General features: G+C 46.1%; 2 protein-coding genes across 4 annotated transcripts; one reads left to right on the top strand and one right to left on the bottom strand.

The window, feature by feature from the left end:
* The first annotated feature begins 507 nt into the window (after window positions 1-507).
* LOC125740484 (transmembrane protein 41A-B-like) lies at window positions 508-4,405 on the top strand. The gene is made up of 5 exons (XM_049011748.1): window positions 508-671; window positions 2,668-2,818; window positions 3,037-3,198; window positions 3,489-3,627; window positions 3,720-4,405. Exons 1-5 carry the CDS (start codon window positions 508-510, stop codon window positions 3,938-3,940), a joined length of 837 nt encoding a protein of 278 aa, XP_048867705.1. The 3' UTR covers window positions 3,941-4,405.
* Window positions 4,362-8,838, bottom strand: LOC125740406 (transformer-2 protein homolog beta-like). Of its 3 annotated transcripts, XR_007397630.1 has the most exons (9): window positions 8,680-8,838; window positions 6,836-6,996; window positions 6,429-6,582; window positions 6,021-6,209; window positions 5,828-5,943; window positions 5,631-5,744; window positions 5,485-5,555; window positions 5,325-5,402; window positions 4,362-4,707 (listed from the first exon to the last, which is right to left on the bottom strand). XR_007397630.1 is itself a non-coding variant. In XM_049011607.1 (8 exons), exons 1-8 carry the CDS (start codon window positions 8,710-8,712, stop codon window positions 4,697-4,699), a joined length of 849 nt encoding a protein of 282 aa, XP_048867564.1. In that variant the 5' UTR covers window positions 8,713-8,838; the 3' UTR covers window positions 4,362-4,696. The 3 variants fall into 3 exon arrangements, 2 of the variants coding, with proteins under 2 accessions (XP_048867564.1, XP_048867423.1); XM_049011607.1 differs by lacking the exon at window positions 5,325-5,402; XM_049011466.1 differs by lacking the exon at window positions 4,362-4,707 and having other exon boundaries at window positions 5,141-5,402.
* Window positions 8,839-20,417: the final 11,579 nt, after the last annotated feature.

The raw sequence follows: 20,417 nt of genomic DNA on the forward strand, positions 1-20,417 counted from the left end.
AAATCAAAATTTATTTATAGAGCACATCTAAACAACCAAGGTTGACAAAAGTGCTGCACAGATTTACATCAATAAAAGAAAAACAATGAAAGACATAAAATACGAAACATAAAACAAAGAACAACAGCCACAGAAAAGTCTGCCAGCTCATCCTAAATTAAAAACTATCGAGAAAAGATGTGTCTTCAGGGATAATTTATAATTCTCCAGAGTCGGACCAGATCTAACATGCCAGGGTAGGCTATTCTAGGGACTGCCACCCGAAAGGCTCGGTCTTTAGCCTGGTTTTGGGAACTTTGAGCAGAAGCTGCTAAGACGACCTAAGTTCTCTGGCCGGAGTATAAATGTGTAGCAGTTCAGTTATGAAATATGAAATGAGTGGGTGTGTTTGCAGGACACGTGGTTTCTGTCTGTATGTTTGTATTCAGCCTCCGCTTGTCACTCCAATGATACTTCTGTCGGTAAATTGCGGTGGTGTCGGGTTCCTACACGTCTTTTCATGGGACCATGCGGTCCGTGTTGGGCTTAATCAGTGTGGTCGCCGCGGCTACTGTGTATCTGTACCTCCTGTCCTCCTTTCTCCCCCCGGGACGACGGCAGCCAGTCAGGCGAGATGAAACAGGGGGCATTACTGGCGACACGGACGGCGACGTGGAGGTCAAAGAATACAGGTGACTGTCTGTCAAATGTCATGTATATTAATTTGTGCTTCACATTAATAGGACTAGTAACTTTTTAATAGTTACTTTAACTTAAAGGCTTAGTGCACTTTTTTGCCAAAGTGTCATTTACAAGTAGATCTATGTATTTCTAACTGGGTTTTACACAGGATGCTGACATATGCATACTTTATATAAACTGTACACACAAATACTGTCTTCCCAACCTAAGTTTATGTGTGTCAAACTGCATTCCTGTCCATCCAGGAGTGACAAAGTAACTTTTACCAGTCTTCAAAATCTGCTTAATTTGTAGGCCTGTAAGTTTTTTTTTCTTCCGATTTTAACTGTATTATTTATAATATGCTGTAACTGGTACTAAGGTTAACTTCATTTGAAATACTTAAGGTATATCTCAAAAGACAACATAATGAATAAATGATGTTGATCATTCTGAACCCAACAGTTAATTGAGATGCCTCCATGCCTTACATATTACTGCTTGAATTACTAATATGTAAGTGATCAATGACTACTGATGAGTCTATAAATAAGCACAAGAACCCTATACCGATAAGAGATTATAGGAAATGTATGGATGGAATGATGTATAACACTGCAGAAAATAAAATCATCCAATGACCAATACACTTACACCCTGTATTAAGTAAAACAGGTTAAAAGCAGAGGAACCTCCCCCTCAGTGGAATTAGGTATGATGGGGGTCCAGATTCCTGAACTAAGCCAGGGTTACTCATCCCGTCAGCAGGACAGCCGGGCCTTGCAAATGAGTGCAGTGTCTACATTTCCCAACAGATGTGTGGAAACTGGAGACAGTGAGGGGGAGGGGGGGTATGCAACCATAACGACCAATAACATAGAAGAGGCCCAAAGAGCCAGGTCCCAGAGGGCAAATGGCCTGATCCCAACCCCAAGCCCCAAGACTAAAAAATGAAAACACCAGGAGCGAGGAGCAAGTACCCAAATTGCCAGCTGACCAGCAAACACTGCAACTGACACTTAAGATAACCATCTAGTTACAAGACATATTAAGACCTCAAGTACACCTTTAAAAACTTGGTTTCACTATTTTTTTCAGACTAAAATTAATATTGGGAGATTCGTATCTGAGTGACTTACTGCGGTCTTCTATGACAGACAGGCTCCTCATACTTTCTTTGGCAAACATGGCAGTTGTCATTCATGATTCAAGACTTTCAAATTTATTTATTCAAAATGTAAACTTTTGAAAATATATATTTTTATTTTTACATTTAGCATCCCAATGAGTAACCGCTGTTCTTGTGGCATTAAACTACACTAGCATAAAGCTGTACTGACTGAACAAATTTAAATTTTTTCTTTACTCCCCTGGAAAATACATTAGCTAATTTAAGAAAACTTAAGCATGGGATTTACTTTCTTGAAGTAGCTTGTTCAGAATAATGGGATTTGTCTCAAAATCAGCTCATTTAAGGTCTTTTAGCAGGTAGCTTAAGTGGAATGAAGGTAAACATAAAAAGTGTTTGAATTTCTATGCAGTACTAACCAATAGGTGAAGACTGTCTTGCCCTCTGATTTATTGGGGATTGCTTTGTGGCCCTCAAAGAAATGGGGAAGGATTGTCTGACCCACTGACCAATGGAATATGGTATTAGGCTGAACTGATTTTAGGAGAGACCCATGTGACTCTCGTACCCTGAAATAAGATAGCTAATGTTTCAGCAGAGTTACATCCATTTTATCAGACATTTGATATTTCCCACGTCTGTAGGGTGGGAGGTAAAGTCCCATCTATTTCTGTTCTGATCACACTATTTCTGTCTTGAGCCCAAGGCGTCGCCTGAATCTTGTGGCAGCTGATGACGTTTATACCATATGCCACTCAACGCCCCCTGCTGCCAGAAGAAGCCAAACAGACATCTGTTTAATGACTATCTGCCTGCACTGACTTTGCGTCTGTTTCCCAACTGCGCATCTGTGATTCCCAGCTGTGTCTGTGTTGCAGACTTAAATTTCCCTCAGATCTTGATGACCTCCAAGAGCTGGCCGACACCCTGCAGTTCTACAAGCAGGAGCACTCCACCTACGTCATGCTGCTCTACTGCAGCGCCTACCTGTACAAACAGTCCTTTGCTATACCTGGGTCTTCCTTATTGGTGAGCATGCACGCACACACACACACACCCCAGGCATACACTTTCACACATCTGCTCAGTACATGAGTGTTAAAGAAGACCCCCCCACCCACAGAATGTCTTTGCCCCTTGTCTGGCTGGAGGCTCCTTTACACACACTAAGTCGGCTACCACTTCGTTATGCAGAGCTGCTGCAGTATTCTACTGTCTCTGCTGCTGCTGTGTCTCCTCCTCTCCAGAACATTTTGGCAGGGGCTCTCTTTGGGCCTTGGGAGGGCCTGCTTCTGGCCTGCCTGCTAGCCACAGTCGGGTCCACCAACTGCTACTTCCTATCCCGTGCATTCGGGAAGCAGCACGTGGTGCGGCTCTTCCCTGAGAAGGTGGCCATGTTGCAGAGGAAGGTGAGATGTCCTTCATGAATGCCACACTCTTTGTGGTTCTGGCTGTTTGTGTGAGACAGTCTCCACTTTCGATAGCTAGTATTTGTGATGGTCATATTTGCTTTGCTCAAATTCAGGTGTAAGATACCGGGACCTTCTTCTACTGTATCATTTTGGGACACCGACCTCTAACTTGAGAATGGAGTCATTGATTTTATCAACTGTCATTTTCCTTCTCTATATTCCCCTCTCTGTCTCTTTCTCCATACCTCTGTCTGTCTCTCCTTACTCTCTCACCCATCCTCTCTCAGGTTGAAGAGAACAGGAGCAGTCTCTTCTTCTTCCTGCTCTTCCTGCGCTTCTTCCCCATGACACCTAACTGGTTCCTGAATGTCACATCCCCCATCCTCAGTGTGCCCGTGCCTCTCTTCTTCTTCTCCGTTCTCATCGGTCAGCACCTTCAGACACCGGCATATGTTCTGCTACCAGCACTGAAGCCTCTGTCATTTGTTAAATGTGTCAATTGTATGTTCTTGCCCCAGGTCTCATCCCCTACAACTTCATCTGTGTGCGCACGGGGGCCATGCTATCTGAGATCTCCTCACTGAATGACATTTTCTCCTGGGAGACACTACTGCAGCTGCTGACCATCGCCTGTGCAGCGTTACTCCCAGGAGCACTGCTTCGCCGCTATAGCCATGCCCACCTTAAGCTGGATACACTGGAGCTGAACGGACACCCTCCTGACAAGGCGGCCAGATAGCTGGTCCTGCATATTCCTAAAGCACTGCTGCCTCCTTGTGGGCAGTGGAAAACTCAACCAGATAAAAGTCTTAAATTTATGAAGCCTATGTAGGATGAACTTTGGATGGCAAAAAAAAAATATTTTTGGAATATACAGCTTGAGTAGATTAGACTAGTTTTTTAATATTTATTTTTTATTTTTTTTAATTGTTTTTAAGGTACTTGTGTGATTTGAAATCGGGTTAATCATTATTATTTATCTCAAACACTGGGACATCATGGGAGCCCAGGTTTGACTCACCCCAGGCCTGTACTCTGGAGGATGAGCATCTGCCTGTCTAATGAACTTACTTTTTGCTTTCTGCAGTAATCATCAAGCTGTGCATGGTGTGGGGCATGATCGCATGCTCTGTCTACGTCTCCAGTTAACCGTCCCTTCATGTTTTTGAGCTTAATTTTTATTAAAGAAACATGTTAAAAGTCATTAGGTTATAAAATTAACGTATGAGCTCAAATGTTGTTGGGCCCTGAAAATCGTATCCTTCTGGTTGAGCAGGAAATCAATTAGAAATGCATCTATGGAATCACTGAAGCAGGCATCTGTGTGAGAAGCTCCCAGGCATCACTGGAGGAGGAGCTGCTCTGCTGGACCAGCACAACGAAGTGTTCTCCTCAAGGTGATGCCATGAAACACATGGCACCTGAAAGCTGTCCAGCCTGCATTAGCCTATGCAAAGCTTGCAGTTTCTTCCTTCCTGGCAGTGAAACTTTGACCTTACAGGTTTTCTAGAAAGGGAAAAAATAAGCAAATGTCTAGATTTGCTAAACTGTAAAGGGGGGGGGTCAAGTGTTTATGGGAAGACACTCAATTCAGTCCATTCTAAGAGCGTCTGACATCAGCTGCACTGAGAATGTTATTTCTGATGCGTAACTTTTGTCTGGACAGGGATCATAATTTGGGAGACAAAATTCTTAACCTTAGAACTGGATCACAGATCTCAGCATGTCAAGAACTGAAGCAGTCCCTAGACTGGGGCATGGGGGACAAGAATCCCCAGTGATTTGTTTAGCTTGGATGTTTAAACCACCCTGCTGTCAGTTTGAGGGCTGAGACTAAGCCCCAGGTGTCTTAAGATCCAGGCAACATCCGTTAAAAGACACATGTCCACTCTGGGAAGTATGGACCATAAGCAGGAAAAAGGATAAGCTGATCCTGCTCTGAGAAGACATACAGGCCTGTGTGTGGGTGCCATTTATTACATGAATACTGCATAACTAAAAATGACACGAATGATGCTTGACCAAGCATTGTACACCAACTTGAATACAATTTAAAATAGGAAGACATTACAAATGTATCAAACAAACAATAAAAGTATCACAAAACTGCTCTGAACACCCACACTTTTACCCCTTCCCACCCTATCCTGGTCCCCCTTGTATGTCCAGGTTGGAATGGAAACGGCACTCTCAGTAATGACCTAGAGAGGAGAGTGAGGCATCAGGAGAGCAACAATGGAGAACATAAACATTTAGGGTAGGATGTGGCTCTGCTGTACTCACGAGGCGAGTAGGAGCGCGACCGGGAGCGGGACCTGTATGCCCCTCTGTAGTATGGCGACGGGGACCTGCGTCTGAAAACAAAGAGCCCATTCAACTGTGTGTCAGCCGCTGTGCCACGGACATTCACTATGGCACTTTCTACCCACCTGTAGGACCGGTAGTACTCGCGGTCATCATAGCGGTCATAGCCACGTTCATAGCCTCTTTCATAGTTACGGTCGTAGCAATCTCTGGAGCGCCGGGCAAAGCTGGGACCTCCACTGCACAGAGCACACAGAAGGTGATGCTGCAGCTGGTGGCCCCAACCCTCAGAGAGTGATCTGCTCCAGACAGATATACTCACTATGTGGGCCGACCCATGTAAATTCCTGGTGTGGGGGTGTGCGGCCGTTTTGTGATTGAAAAATCCACTCGTATGCGCCGGCCGTCAAGCTCCATGCCATTGGCTCGCTCCTTTGCCTGAGAGCAGAGGCACAGCTTAGTGCATCCATAATTACAGGCGTCACACTTCAGTGCTGCTCCCCAGGCACACCAACCTCTTTGGCATCCTCTCTGTTCTCAAAGTAGACAAAAGCAAAGCCGCGCGACCTCCGGGACTGCTGATCGTACACGATGGTGACATCCGCCAGGGGGCCATATTTGGAGAAGACCTCCCTCAGGTCCCGCTCCGTGGTATAAAGGCTGAGACCGAACACCCCAAGGCAGCAGTTAGGGTCCGGGTTTGCCTGTGGGGGGTTGGGGCTATCCTTCATAATGCGACCAACAGTACAAACTTTAATATGAACATACGGGCTGTCGCAGAGTCGATTAGGCATAAGCATGGCTAGGTGAGCTTCCAATGAATGCCCAGATAAAAGTGTAAGCAGTACTGGAGCAGGAGCTACACAACAACTACTTTATGGTTTTAATCATGAAGGCCTGTGTGCGGGTGGAGAAGGTTGTACCCTGCTGCCAATGTGGCGCCGCCGGTTTGACATGGGTGAGCGGCTGTGGCTCCTCTCCCGGCGGTACTCAGCGCTGTAGGAGCGGCTCCGTGACCGCCGGCGGTGTGACCGTGACCGTGAATAACGACGGCGGGAACCTCTGTGTGACCTTGACCTGCAGGACACACCCACAAACCCATAACTTAAAGAAGTGTTTCCCAACCGAGTCAATACACATTTTTGCTCCCTCCCAGCTCTCAGCCAATCAAGAACACGAATACCTGGTACAGGTGTGTTGGGAGCCAAGAGGGAGCAAAACTGTGGATTGCCAGGGCATTCTCAAGGACTGAATTGGAAAACACCAACTTAAAGCATCAACTAAACATCACCTCCAGAAGGCATTCAATCATCCATATACACACACTCACCGAGATTTTGATCTTGAGCGAGAGCGAGACTGAGACTTGGATCTGGACTGTTGCGAGCCCTCCTTAGAGTGAACAGGAGACTGGGCTGGGGAGTTACTGGCAGACTGAGCAGAGTGGACAGAACCCTGAGGGCTGACACTCCTTGAGGGTGAGTGGGACGCCTACATCAACAAAACAGCCTGAGTCACCCACATCCCAGCAAGACAAGCTTGTATAAATGCTAAAGTGATTAATTAAAGCATGATGATAGAAATAACAACCAGTATGACCCTAGAATCTAAATTAATTGTGCCAGTAGCAAAGTAAAACTATGAAGGGTAGTGCTGCATATGCTGATTTTTCAGAACAGGAACTTGAGCTCAGCAAACTGCCGAATGGTACTTTTGAACACAAACACCAGCTCTTACACGATTTTGCACTTTTTGTACACTTACCCACACATACACATAAATATCAGTGTTTCCACTGGTAACATTTCTCTGTGGCAGGCCGCCACACCAAAAAAAAAAAAAATCTGTCCAATCAAACATCCACTGCAAGACCTTATTGACACTCTTGAGAAGTCCGATTCCCACCCCTGCCCCAGTGCATGCATTATGGAATTCAGTAGGTTATCGGCACTAACAGGCTATATTACGTTGTCATTTAGCAGATGCTCTCATAAAGCTCTAATAAAATGTACTTGCTTAGGTTTTTTCCAGGGAAGAAAACAGACAAGGTGGGTAAACAGTTCCGTCATTTGGTTAGGTGGTGGTGACGACACATCTCTCTCATCGCCTTCTTATACCCCGTGTACATACACACACACACACACACACACACACACACACACACAATATGACCTGCTTAAATATCGCTATTTTAAAGATAGGTTCTGTGGGAATGGGAGCAAAATCGTAAAGTCTATACATTATTCTATCCTCTGGCAATGGGCAATTTGTTGAGCACTAAATTTGGCAACCATTACGAGCAGCATTACTAGCCTATATTAATTCACAATTATGACATTAAGTGTTTGTTTAGCTCCACAGACAGATGAAACATGCCATGACTAAACAATAATACACATGCCTCATCATATTGCCCCCACACCCAACCTCTTGATCCATAAAAACACTTGATTGAAAACTGAAATGCTGGGAAAAAAAAACCCGAAACCATACTGTACGTGACCGCTGACCTGTTTAAGTATTCTACAGTATGTATAGAGATCATTCACAATCGGAGATAAATTCCCCGTGTGAGAGAAAATCAGAATAAACCTGATCCAGAGTGAATCAGAATACACGTCTGGAGTGAATCTACGCTAGGCACGTGGTTTAAACGTTTACTGGGTACTCCTACATGTTACGTCATTGATGCCGCGGCACATGTTCACAAAACTCCACAGCACATTTTACAAAAAACGCTCGCATTACAACAGCACGGAAAATAGCAAGCACAACATATCCAAACGCAAGCTGGAGTCTATCTTCGAGTCAAACAGCACCCCGCTCGCTTACCGTTGTGTTGTAATACTAAGATGTGTGCTCTAGACGCAGTAAAAATGCTCATTAAAATGTGTTTGATATAATACCATGAATCCCGTCTCATAATATGTAGAGTTTTTGTCAGACACAAAGGAAAACTAATTTCCACTGCATACAAGTAAGAATTTTAAAACATGTCTGATTCAAGGGAAAATAACCAAATCTATCAAAGCATAAAACAAGAATAACGCGTCTAGTCGACGGTTGTCTGGCCTATGAAAGTGAGGGACGTATCTCACGGTGTCTCTGACAAAAACATAATACAAACACAAAAGGCTTCATGAAATCGCTTCCAAAAGCTTCCATCTTACGCACTCGTTTGACAAAATCCTTCTCAGCGTCGCTCATGTCTTCTGTGTTGGGATTTATTTAATTAAACGAAAGCACAATGGTTGACTAATCCCTATCCCTTGGATAAACTATAAGGCTACGTCCACATTACCGGAAATGACGACACAAAGACTAACCCTGCTACAGTACCGCGAAGCTAGCAAGAATAATGAACCGGAAGTATTCCGTTGTCATGGTTATAGCAAAGCATTTGTCAAAATAAAAACTTAAGTGCTCCACGAGCTATCAATACGACGGCGTATTAGGGCCATTGTATATAAAAGAAATAAAACGGGGTTGGGGAGAGGGGTAAAATTACGAGAAAAAAGTCAGAAATTTTGAGATTAATGTCATATATTTCTGTGAAAAAAACTTGCATATTCTCTGATATTGTTAGTTAGAATTTAGTGATCAGTGGTCATTCTTAACTAGGGTGACCAGATTTGAGTTTGTGAAAAAGAGGGCACCTCAGCGCGCGGGGTGGGGGTGGGGGTGTTGTTAATGTATCGCATGTGTAAAAAAAAATTGTCCACAGACATGGTGACTATATATGAAAATGAGCTTTATTGGCCCTAACAACACTAACATGCAGGAAAAATGCTGCCTCAAAAGGCTTTTTGAACTCTTGGACGTTTAAGATGTGCAAAAACAAAATTCTGTATCTCTGTGGCATTCTGTGCTATGATAAATTATATAAAGTGTGGTTCTTTCTTTCAGATGATCAAGTCCAAGTGCTAGTATTTTTTTTTCCGATGTTTGTCTGTTTGTCCGTATAAACCAATAATGGTAGCCTAAAAAATAAATACCAAATTAGGCTATTTGTATGGGCACAAAATAAGACATCTAAAAAAATGTTGTACACTAAGCCTATGGCTGATACTTTTCGGTCCTCACGTGGGGCGTATTTTTCAGAGGACTGGATCTTTCCCAACAGTTGACGATTACTCATTAAGTAGGAATGAAAATCTTTGCAGGTCATGTTCTTGAAACTGTATTGGGTGCACAGAATCCCCTTCAGTGAATCAACCGACAAGCGGATCCTCTCCTTGGTCCACTGGGTTTGCATCAGTGAAAAGATGCGCTCAACATTTGCATTGTGAGCAGGTATGGCAAAAAAACTGCATCTTAACATCAAACATCTTAAGCAACTCTGAATGAAAATCAACACTTTTGGATCTTTCAAAGGATTTGGTCCACCTCTGGTGTGCTTGTAGATCACTGAATCCTTAGATTGGTGACCTGATCAAAGCACTTTGAATCATCAATTTCCACCCCTTTTCCAGCTAGGTTCCTGATACAGCCCTCTACATCATTCCAGTCAGGAATTTCACTCAGATCCATCCACATAAAAGTAGAAAACTCCTCCATGGGTGCCATCTATCTCTCTAGATAGTCAAAACATGAATTGTACAAGTCCTGTACTTGAGCACTGAAATGGTCACATCTTTGACCATACCCATCCTTCTGTTTTTGTGCCAGCATACTCGTGACTTTAAGAGGCATGAAGTTGTTCATCTTGCATTCATGAAGCATGCTCTGAACCCTGTTCAGAATCCTCTTTACTTCCACAACTGAATTGTTCTCCCTCTCCATCTCTTGAATATGCGACTGAAATACACACGAGTGAATGCATTTGCCAGAGGTAAAGCTCACTGAATTTGTCCTCAAAAAACGTCCTGATCTGCATTGATGGCTTTTCCTGTGACAGAAAGAATGCTTTCAAAGCTGGATACATCTGCAGCAACCTCTCAATCCCTGGGAATAATGACAGCCATCGTGTCTTGCTGTGAGAGAGGAGAGTTCTATATTCAACAGCAGCAAACTCACAGTACTCTTTCAGACTCTCTGTGTGGAAGTGCTGATAAATTTTGAAAATGATTTGCTCAATGTTAACATCTAGTGTGTCTGCTCCGTGGTGAACACAATTGTTCAGAATATGTGCTGGGTAGCCTACACCAATAAGAGCCATGTTCTGCAAGAACCTTTTTAAATTTGCAAAAACATTGTTTCCTTCCTCATTACGCTGGATTCCTCCAAACATTGTATTGCAGTTGTCACCAGTAAATGCAATGCATTTAGAAAATATTCTTCGGTGTGTCTTTTACGTATTGAGCAATAGTGTCAGCTGATTCATTTTGGGTGCTTTTAATTTCAAATAATTTACTTTGCTTACCACCGTTTTTCCAATCAAAATACTGAATGAGTAGAGGGAATATTTTCACTGCTCCATGATTGCTGCCATCAGTAGACACGCCACAGTAGGATACATCTTTAAATGCTTCTAGAGCAAGAAGTTCACCACCATTTTCTCGGTAGAACATAAGAAGACACTTCTGATTATACTGACAGCCTCCCAGTATGGGAGGTGTGGCAGTAGCCGTTACAGTACTTGACTATCATGCAAGAAACCTGGGTTTGACGCTCTGAAACTCTGAAGTAGGAGTGTCAGCTATGAGACTAATGAAATGAAGCAAAAATGACATATGTCATGGATTTGTAGGCCTCGCTGCATAGGTAGGGGATGCACGCGGTGTGTATTAAAGAAATCGGCGATATTGCTCACTGTACTAGTCAGTATTATAGCATACAATTTAGCCTCGGATAAAAATGAAGGTGCAGCTGTGCAGGTAGATGGGGGCTACATACGTATGGCAGTGTTAACTACGAGGTTATATAATTGACTTCTTCCGCCAAACAAATGTGATCTATCACCTGACATGAAACATAACACATCTCATTTCAACACAGGTAAACTTATCTGATTCAGCCATGTTCCACCTCTTCACCATGAGCGTGTACCTCCGTGTGAAGCGTCCAGTGGTGAAGTTTCACACAGGCATTGTGGTTCTGATTTCCTTCTTTTTCGAGACTTTAAAATCTCAGAGAATATCTGATATTTTCTCACGAATTTGTGACTTTCCGATATCAAAGAATATCTGACTTTTGGACTTTTTTAATATATATTGTGTTTGATGTCTTGCATTTGGCAGATTTATGGAATTGTAAATTTAATTTTAAGTTAAATTTAATTCTTTTTGGGCTAAATGTCTACAGTGATAGAAGACCACGAGTCTTAATTCCGGTGTTCTGGCAAGTTGAGCTACCGTAGTGTTAATCCTATCCTTACCCTAACCCTAATCCCAAAACAGTGGAACTGCACATGCGCAGAAAGGCTCGATAGCACGTCTCAATAGGTAGCATTGGTGGATAGAACACCTGCACAAGTTGGAAAAGTGTCCATGATCTTCCAGAACAGAATTTTCTCATGAAACCTCTATTCTGGAGATTGTTGCAGGAAAGAAAGTGAAAAGTCTCTTTCACCACTAAACTACAGCAGAAATACTTGAACCTCAGAGCCAATATCAATGATTAAGTAAACCATGTTTATGCTTTTTATACGTTTACGCATAATTTAGTGTTTTTGCCAGATTTGAGCTGATTTTTGTAAACATTCAGTAAATGGTATTCCCCATAATATTATAATTATATAATATAATATAATTATAATTTTAAAAGAATGTCAGCTGTTTCAAATCAGGATATACTTCACGTAGGTGAAATAGGTAAAATGTATATGGGTAACATAAATCTAAAAGATTGTGTCAGTTTCAAACTGTCAGGGTCAGCTCCTGTTATCCCAGTTTGTCCTTTTCCCCTTTGTCCTAGTCTGTAGTGTTTCCCCTACTCCCTGTTGGCTGCATGGCTCAAGGAGCTGAGCGCGTGGCTGTTTATGAACCCCTCTGTTGTGTGTTTGCATCGTGCCTCCTCTGTTTTTGTATTTTGTTCCCTAGTGTTTTATTGTGAGTTTTCCTACTTCCTGTGTCTTCTGATTTGTTTTTGGTTTTGGTTAAATTCTTTGTGCCTGTGCTTGTGTTTCTACCTGTCTGTTATTCCCTGGGGGCGGCATGGTGGTGCAGTGGTTAGCACTGTTGCCTCACACCTCTGGGACCCGGGTTCGAGTCTCCGCCTGGGTCGCATGTGTGCGGAGTTTGCATGTTCTCCCCATGTCGTCGTGGGGTTTCCTCCGGGTACTCCGGTTTCCCCCCACAGTCCAAAAACATGCTGAGGCTAATTGGAGTTGCTAAATTGCCCGTAGGTGTGCATGTGTGAATGAATGGTGTGTGAGTGTGCCCTGCGATGGGCTGGCCCCCCATCCTGGGTTGTTCCCTGCCTCGTGCCCATTGCTTCCGGGATAGGCTCCGGACCCCCCGCGACCCAGTAGGATAAGCAGTTTGGAAAATGGATGGATGGATGGATGGATGTTATTCCCTGGTGTTAGATTCTATTTTTCCTGTTTTCTTGGTTAGTTCTTAGTTTCCCTGTTTAGTTCCTTTGAGTTAATTAGTTCCACCTGTTGCCTGTTTTTGTGCCTGCCCTTGTGTGTTTTCCTGATCGCTTGTTTTCCTGCACCCTCCCTGATTGGTTAATTGTCTGTTTCACTCCTGCTTGTCATTACCCTGTTCAGTTTTTGTATTTAATTTCCTGCCTGAGTTTTAACCCCTAGTGGTATATTGTTTGTGATGGTTTGTGATAGTTGTATAGTCTTAGTTTTGATGCAAGTCTTGGGGGGTATTCCACTAAGCAGGATTAAGGGAAAGTCTGACTTATTTTGACAATTTTTAATTTAGACTTATTTTGTCTTAAATGAATCCCTGCTGAGCTAACGTGGTAATTTATGCGAGTGAACAAGTCTGCTCCAGACCAGGTTAACTGTCTCGCGGTGTCTCAAAGAACGTCCGATGTGTGGGAACAGAGTCCCAAAAGATTGTTTCGTCGGACGAAATTTTACGCGATTTTACTACTCATGTCATGTAATCTGTTGAATTATGTGTCCTCATCAGTCATAATATTTTACATGATGTGATTTAATTATTTTGCACCTGTAAGGTGTACCAAAATGACATGATTTAGTTTGAGTTAGCAGCAGAATGAGTCTTGTATATACGTATATAAAAAATGGAACCCTGTAGTCAGTGCTGTGGGTAAAAGCAAGACAAGAAGGCAGACAATAAAAACCATCTTTTCTGAAGTAATCCTCTGCGTGATACTTCTATAGTATGGAGAACAGAACTGAGATTGCAACATATAATCTATATAATAAAGCCTATAAAAATCATGTCTCAGTATTCCAAATAATTCCAAAATAATTACAGTAAAATCCCATTATAGTTGACTCGCTTTTAACGGAATATCGTCTATAACGGACGAGGTCCTTTGATTCCAGCCATGCGCTTTTAAGAACATGCAGAAAAAGCATCGGATACAGCGGACTCACATATAACGGAATTTTGATTTCCAAGCAATTTGGTCCCCAGGGCCACTTTTAGCTGTAGTTATTTTTCTAACTTTGCTCGGTGTTTCACTATGGGAATCGCTTTGGGCATGACCAACTACGGAAGTTCCAATGACACCACGTCTCTCTGTGATGGACAGGTCGACCTGCGACCGAGCTCTGCCCCTGCCCTACCAATGCGGTCGACCTCCCTGATGTCTCATTCGCGCTTTCTTCCTGTGAGAAACTACAAGCTCCTTCAGCCAGGCAAGTAAGCTAATCTCGCTTAACTGTTCACAGACGGCCCGTCATTGGAGTCCGTCGACGAACGCGATTTTGGCTCTAGTGCTGAATTGTGCTGGGTAATTCCCATATTGACAAAGTTATTGTCGCTGTTCGGTCAGGCGAGCTATCCATCGAGCCACTAGGTAAGCACAGGTTTTTCTCCATTCTAGTTTTACTACTGGTGCAGTTGTATTCACCTGTTGAACAGGCCAAACACGTTAAGGCAAGCCTTTTGTGGCATTAGATTTTCTGGGTTAACCGGCATTTCGTGCGCTCCAAGTGACTCCCCTTGTGGACGGCTTCTTTAGCCTGTCCAGATAAGTGACGAACCGACAGACTGACGTATCGTGACGAGTCTTTCTCGGTTTCACACTTTCCCGCTGTCTGCCTCCTTCCTCCCAGTGTGCTATGTCGACGGTCATTACCCACGCCAAAGGGCATGAACCGAAAGAGGGTGAAACCACATCCCGCCCGTGTCCCGCATCGTGCAGAGCCACAATCTCAGGCAGGGATCCTCATCCTCTTTGCATAGTGTGCATGGGTGCTAGTCATGCTCAGACATCGCTAGTGGACCCGCAGACTTGTGTCCACTGCACCTCAATACCGGAGAAAATCCAGGAGCGGAGGCTGAGAGTGGCCGTGGCTAACAAACAGGCCCCAGGTCCGTCCAAAACCACTCCCCAGGCCACTATTACCTATCTCCCGCGAGCTACTACGAGCTGGGCGGATATGATGGAGACTGAATCCCCGGACTTGCGTCCTCTGTTTGAGGGTTTGCCCTCCCTAAAGGCTGGAGAACCGGGTGATGAGAATGCAAAGGGCAAGACCAACTCTGACCTCCTCGATATGGGTGATATAGAGGAGGAGGATGACTCCACCTTCCCTGCCCATCAGTCCCGACTCCCTAGCACTACAGATGCAGGTTCCCAGGCAGACTGTAACCTGTATGAGGTCTGCAAGCAGGCAGCAGTTAAGCTGGGTATACCCTGGCCTGCAGCTCAGGATGCCGGGGGTGCAGAGAGGGACCTGTACGATGGGAAAAGGCTCCCACCTGTGCAGCCCTCAGCACGTCAGCTCCTTCCTGCAGTTCTGGCTTGCATGAAGGAGTTGAGTCGCTACTGGTCCAGCCCTTTTAAGAGCAAGCTTGCCACCAAGGGGTACTCTAAGCTGGAAATCCAGGGGATAGAGGAGCTGGGGCTAGCCAAACCCCCAGCGGTGGAGCCTTCAGTGGCCTACCACCCCCAGCCAAACCACCACTCTATCTCTGCTTCATCCCACATTTCTCTGCCCAGTAAGATGGACCGTGTGACTGCGTCCACCTTCCAGAGGATGTACACATATGATACACAGTCAGTGTGTTCTCTGAATGCAGTTACATTGCTATCTGCATATCAGGCTGAGATCTTGGAGGAGATGGGCCAGCAGCTGGACTTGGGGGTGCCAAACCCGGTGCTTTGGGATGAGATTTGTGTGGTGAATGACCTTCTGCTGCGCTCCTTCCGGGGCGTATGGATGTAGCTTATGACCCCACCAAAGGTCTTTTTGGCCCAGCCCTGGGTAAAATTAGGGAAACCAGCTCCCTCAGGAAGCAGGAGGATGAAGCTTTTAACCTCTGTCTACCTCGCAAACAGCCACCTCGCCCCCCTCAGACAGTCAGATCCAGCTTTGGAGCAGCAGCTAGGGCAAGAGGGAGGCAGGCCAGAGCCGGAGTCCAGCGTCCAGCTCCAGGTGGACAGCAGGCAGCTCAGCAGCCAAGGGCAGTTAACGCAGGGCCATGGGGGAAGCACTCCTTTGCAGCTGTCGCAGCAAGGAACTGTCCGCCCCACTCCGGCCAATGGAAGAAGAAGCGGGCAGCCTGATGCCTGCGTGCCCCCACCCACCCCCTCCTTCAAATAGGATGAGGTCAGGGGCTGACAACCCTTGTGTTCTGCTTTTAGAGGCCCCTCTCGTTCAGGGGGTCTCCACTGTCAGGTCTCCTCAAGTTCAGGAGAGCAAGAGTACTGTGACGAGGTGTCACCAAGCACTTTTCAGTTCAGGGGAAACAAAAATAAAGTGCATTGTCGCAGCCAGGCCGGAAGCCGAGGGCGACTTGCTCCCCGCTGTTCAGAAAAAAAGATATAAAAAATCTTTCCCAAACTCCATCACAAGGGGGAGCTCTGGCTCCTCAGTCTGGAGCCTCTCTTTCCTCCGGGGTGGTGGTGGTGACGTCATCACCAGGTGCCGCAGATGCAGGACTTTTCAAGGGACTGCTGTCTGCTCAGGTAATGAAGTGGCGCTCATGTGTGGTACACCCATGGGTTTTGTCCACAAATTTCTCGAGGTTACAGGCTACAGTTTCGATAAGGCCACCCAGGTTCAGCGGTGTGTTAGTCTTTGTAGCCAACGGCGATTCAGCTCAGGTCCTAGAGGACAAGATCCTGTCTTGGCTATGCAAGTAAGTGATCAGGGTTGTCCCAGAAAGGGAAAGCCAGCAGGGTTTATATTCCTGTCACTTAGTCATTCCAAAAAAAGAGGGCTCTTTTCTTCGCCCTGTTTTGGACCTTCGTACATTTTCAATGTACTGATGTAATGACTGAAATTGAAAAAAAAAAAAAAATCACTATTTTGAAAGTTTAATAAAATAGCAAAGACATGATATGGTGCATTTCACATGGATGCAATTGAAAGTATTTTACGTATTTATTTATTTAAATCAAATACAGAATAACATTATACAGTAAGAATTACACATAAACTTATCCCAGAGGGTTGGCTATGGGGATCGAACCAGGAACTTTCACAGTGTAAGGCGACAGCATAAATCACTGTACCATCATGCCACTGTACTAAGCACTTGTAACATTTACGTAACCTACGCCTTTAGTCTGTCTGCAATTCATTGCCAAGCCAACTCCCTCAGGGGCACCCGCAGGCGACCGCCGAGGACTCGGCGGAGGGAGCGAGGCAGGGCGACGAGGGTGAGGAGGGGGATCCGCAGGCAACCGCCGACCCGGGGGGCCAGGACCTGCAGGAGCCGACCAAGCCCTAGCGCAGGCGAGGGAGGGCGAGCCAGGGGGCAGGGCGGGCGGGACCCCAGTCCTTCGTCTGTGTCCCCTCCCTTTACGGGACACAGACATGACGACCCCAGGTCGGGGTCGAGTTCGCCGGGGCGAGGGTGAAGAAGTCACAAGTGTGATCCCCGAGGGGTCCCATTCCAGCTCCTCCACCTCCGAAGAGGGAGGAGCCACGATGGAGTCCTCCGGGACCACCTCGGGGACTAGGGCGACAGGACCTGGGGCAGTCGGGAACGGGAGCTGCAGGGCGGTCGGGAACGGGAGCTGCAGGGCGGTCGGGAACGGGAGCTGCAGGGCGGTCGGGAACGGGAGCTGCAGGGCGGTCGGGAACGGGAGCTGCAGGTGGCTGCAGTGGGGGCGCCTGCCCGGGAGCTGCAGGCAGGGGGAGCTGCGCAAGTGGCTGTGCAGGCGAAGGCGACTGCGCAGGCGGAAGCACGGGCGCTGGGTCCGCGGGCAGCGGCGGCCGCGCGGGCGAAGGCGGGAGCAGCAGCTGCGCAGGCGCTGGCGACAGTGGCGGCTGCCCGGGCTCAGGGTCCGCAGTTCTCCGGAGCAGGATCAGCCTCTGGAGGTCTTCAATTAAGATCTCCAGGTCAGCTGGAGATGAAACGGGAGAGAATGTGGCGAACCCCTCCCTGAGCTGCCTGGCGAGTAGGTCCACTTCTGGTGAACCTCGCCCGGTCGGTTCATCCATCACCCTCCAGTATAACCCCTGGAGGGTGAAGAACCGGTTGGCCAGGACCGCGGGCGAAACTGGCGTGGTCCCTTTAACAGAGCGGGGGACGCGCGGAATGGCGTCTCTCCCCTTCCGTATCCCTCCTCCGTTGGCCAGTCCCTCGGGCCGGTAATCATACCGCCTGAGTGGCGGTTGGAGGACGGGGTCGCTGGACTCTGTCTCCGCGGGACGGAGGATTGCTTCCTCCTCGTCCCCAGACGGGAACCACAGCCGGGATAAAGCGCACGCTCCCAGACGGATCTCTGGCTCCTCCGAGATCCGCCTGGCCTTCTTGCTCCTCTTCTTTTGGTCTGTCATTCTATCACGATCGGCAGAAGCGAGAGCGGCGATCGTGCGGGAAAGCAGGAAGGCAGAATATGGGGCAAAACGGGAGTTTAATTAAGAAGACGGGGACCGGGAAACAGCTCACGCTTACAAACATCAGGTAACCTCAATGACAGACAATGGACTCAGGTAAGACACCGACTGAAATACACAGGACTGAGCAAATTAACTAGACACAGCTGGGTACAATCGGGGGAAAACACGTGGGTAATCAGGGGGCGTGGCACACAGGAGGAGCGGACGAGCCGGGCATGACACACGACAAAACAACTAGTGGGAGGGGTGACAGCAGCTGATCAGATAGTTCTTCACAAATGTATAAAACGAACGAACTTTGCGGGATATTATTGACAAAAACACCTTTAAACGCTTGATTACTGCTAATAAAAAAAAAAATCAAACAAAATCAAAAACAAATTTCAACTACTAGATTATTAATTATCAGTATTACTTCCTGCTTGCTCTTATGTTATGTTACTCCCAAAGAAACTGAATTTAATACATAGCAGGGCACAGGGAACAGCACAGACGCACAGAACTTGCATAAGGAGGACAACTGCAACAACAAGCCACAAACCATGGGGAACATGGATAAACACAAAGACTCCAAAGACAGAAACACAGGACCGGGGAACACTAAAGAGGACAATGGAGGGACCACACCAGGGAATGAAAGCATGGACGGATGAGGAGGAAACACAGGGGGCACATAGGGACCAGCAGGGGATGAAGGCACAGAAGGACGTGGAGCACACATAGGGGGCACAAAGGAACTAGAAGACACTGAGGTACGAAGGGGAAACACAGAAGGCACAAAGGGACTAGAAAGGAAAAATGGTGGAGCATGACGGGGAATGAACAGGGGGGGGCAAGGAAGCCAAGGGCAAGGGGGTTACGTGAAGCTGAAGGGACCCTTGGCGGGTGTAAGGCGGGGGCTGCTAGAACAGCATGACCTGCAATAGCCAAAGTTAGCATTCAGTGCATTCAACAACAACAACAAATTTATTTTTATATAGCGCATTATCACAACATTACATTGTCTCAAAGCGCTTTACAGTATCCTCACCCAAAGCCCCCAGTGAGTAAGCCATAGGCGACAGTGGCAAGGAAAAACTCCCTAGAAGGAAGAAACCTTGAGAGGGACCAGACTCAAAGGGGAAGCCCATCCTCCAGGGGCCATTCCTATGTGAATTTTAGTGTGTTTGATCATGAACAGCATTGCCATGGTAATGTGAAATGCCAAGAAAAGTAACAGCATACCTCACACCATAAAGAACTAGCTTTTGGTATATAGATTGCCTGGGTGTACGCTACGGTACAACGCGCATTACTTGCCGAAATCTCATGGAAAAATAATAAATAATAATAATAACTAGAACGAAAATTCCTGAAGAAATTTTGAGATGAGCCTATTCTTCTGACCGTGGATGAATTGGTGCTGGTCTGTAACTGGTTGGTAGGTGGTTGCCAGGTGTTCCTAGGTGGTTGCTATGGTGTTACTATGCAGTTGTAGGTGCTTGCTAGGCTGTTTCTAGGTACTTGCTAGGGTTTCAGAAGGTGTTGCTAGGATGTCGGTAGCTGGTTTCTAGGCATTGCTGGGTGGTTACTAGGGTATTGCTAGGTGTCGCTAGGTGGTTGCTAAGGTATGTTGCTAGATGTTGGGTGATGTGCCCTGAGGTTGATTATTGTAGCTGTGGCATGAACAGTGGCTGAATAGGAAAACTTTGACAGAAATGCATTGAAGTCAATGGGAGAGAAAGAGGGATGAAAGACAAGTGTGGGTCAAGATGGTGGTTATGTGGTGTTGGGTGATGAGGCCTGAGGTTGAATACCGAGTCTTGTTGCTGTGGCATGAACACTGGCCGAGTAGGAAAACTTTAACTGAAATGCATTGAAGTTAATGGGAGAGAACGAGGGATGAAAGACAAGTGTGGGTTAGATAGTGGTAATGGGGTGTTGGGTGATGAGGCATGAGGTTGAATACCGAGTCTTGTTGCTGTGGCATTAACACTGACCGAGTAGGAAAACTTTGACTGAAATGCATTGAAGTCAATGG

Source organism: Brienomyrus brachyistius, chromosome 1 (genome assembly GCF_023856365.1).
Source record: "Brienomyrus brachyistius isolate T26 chromosome 1, BBRACH_0.4, whole genome shotgun sequence".
Classification (NCBI taxonomy): domain Eukaryota; kingdom Metazoa; phylum Chordata; class Actinopteri; order Osteoglossiformes; family Mormyridae; genus Brienomyrus; species Brienomyrus brachyistius.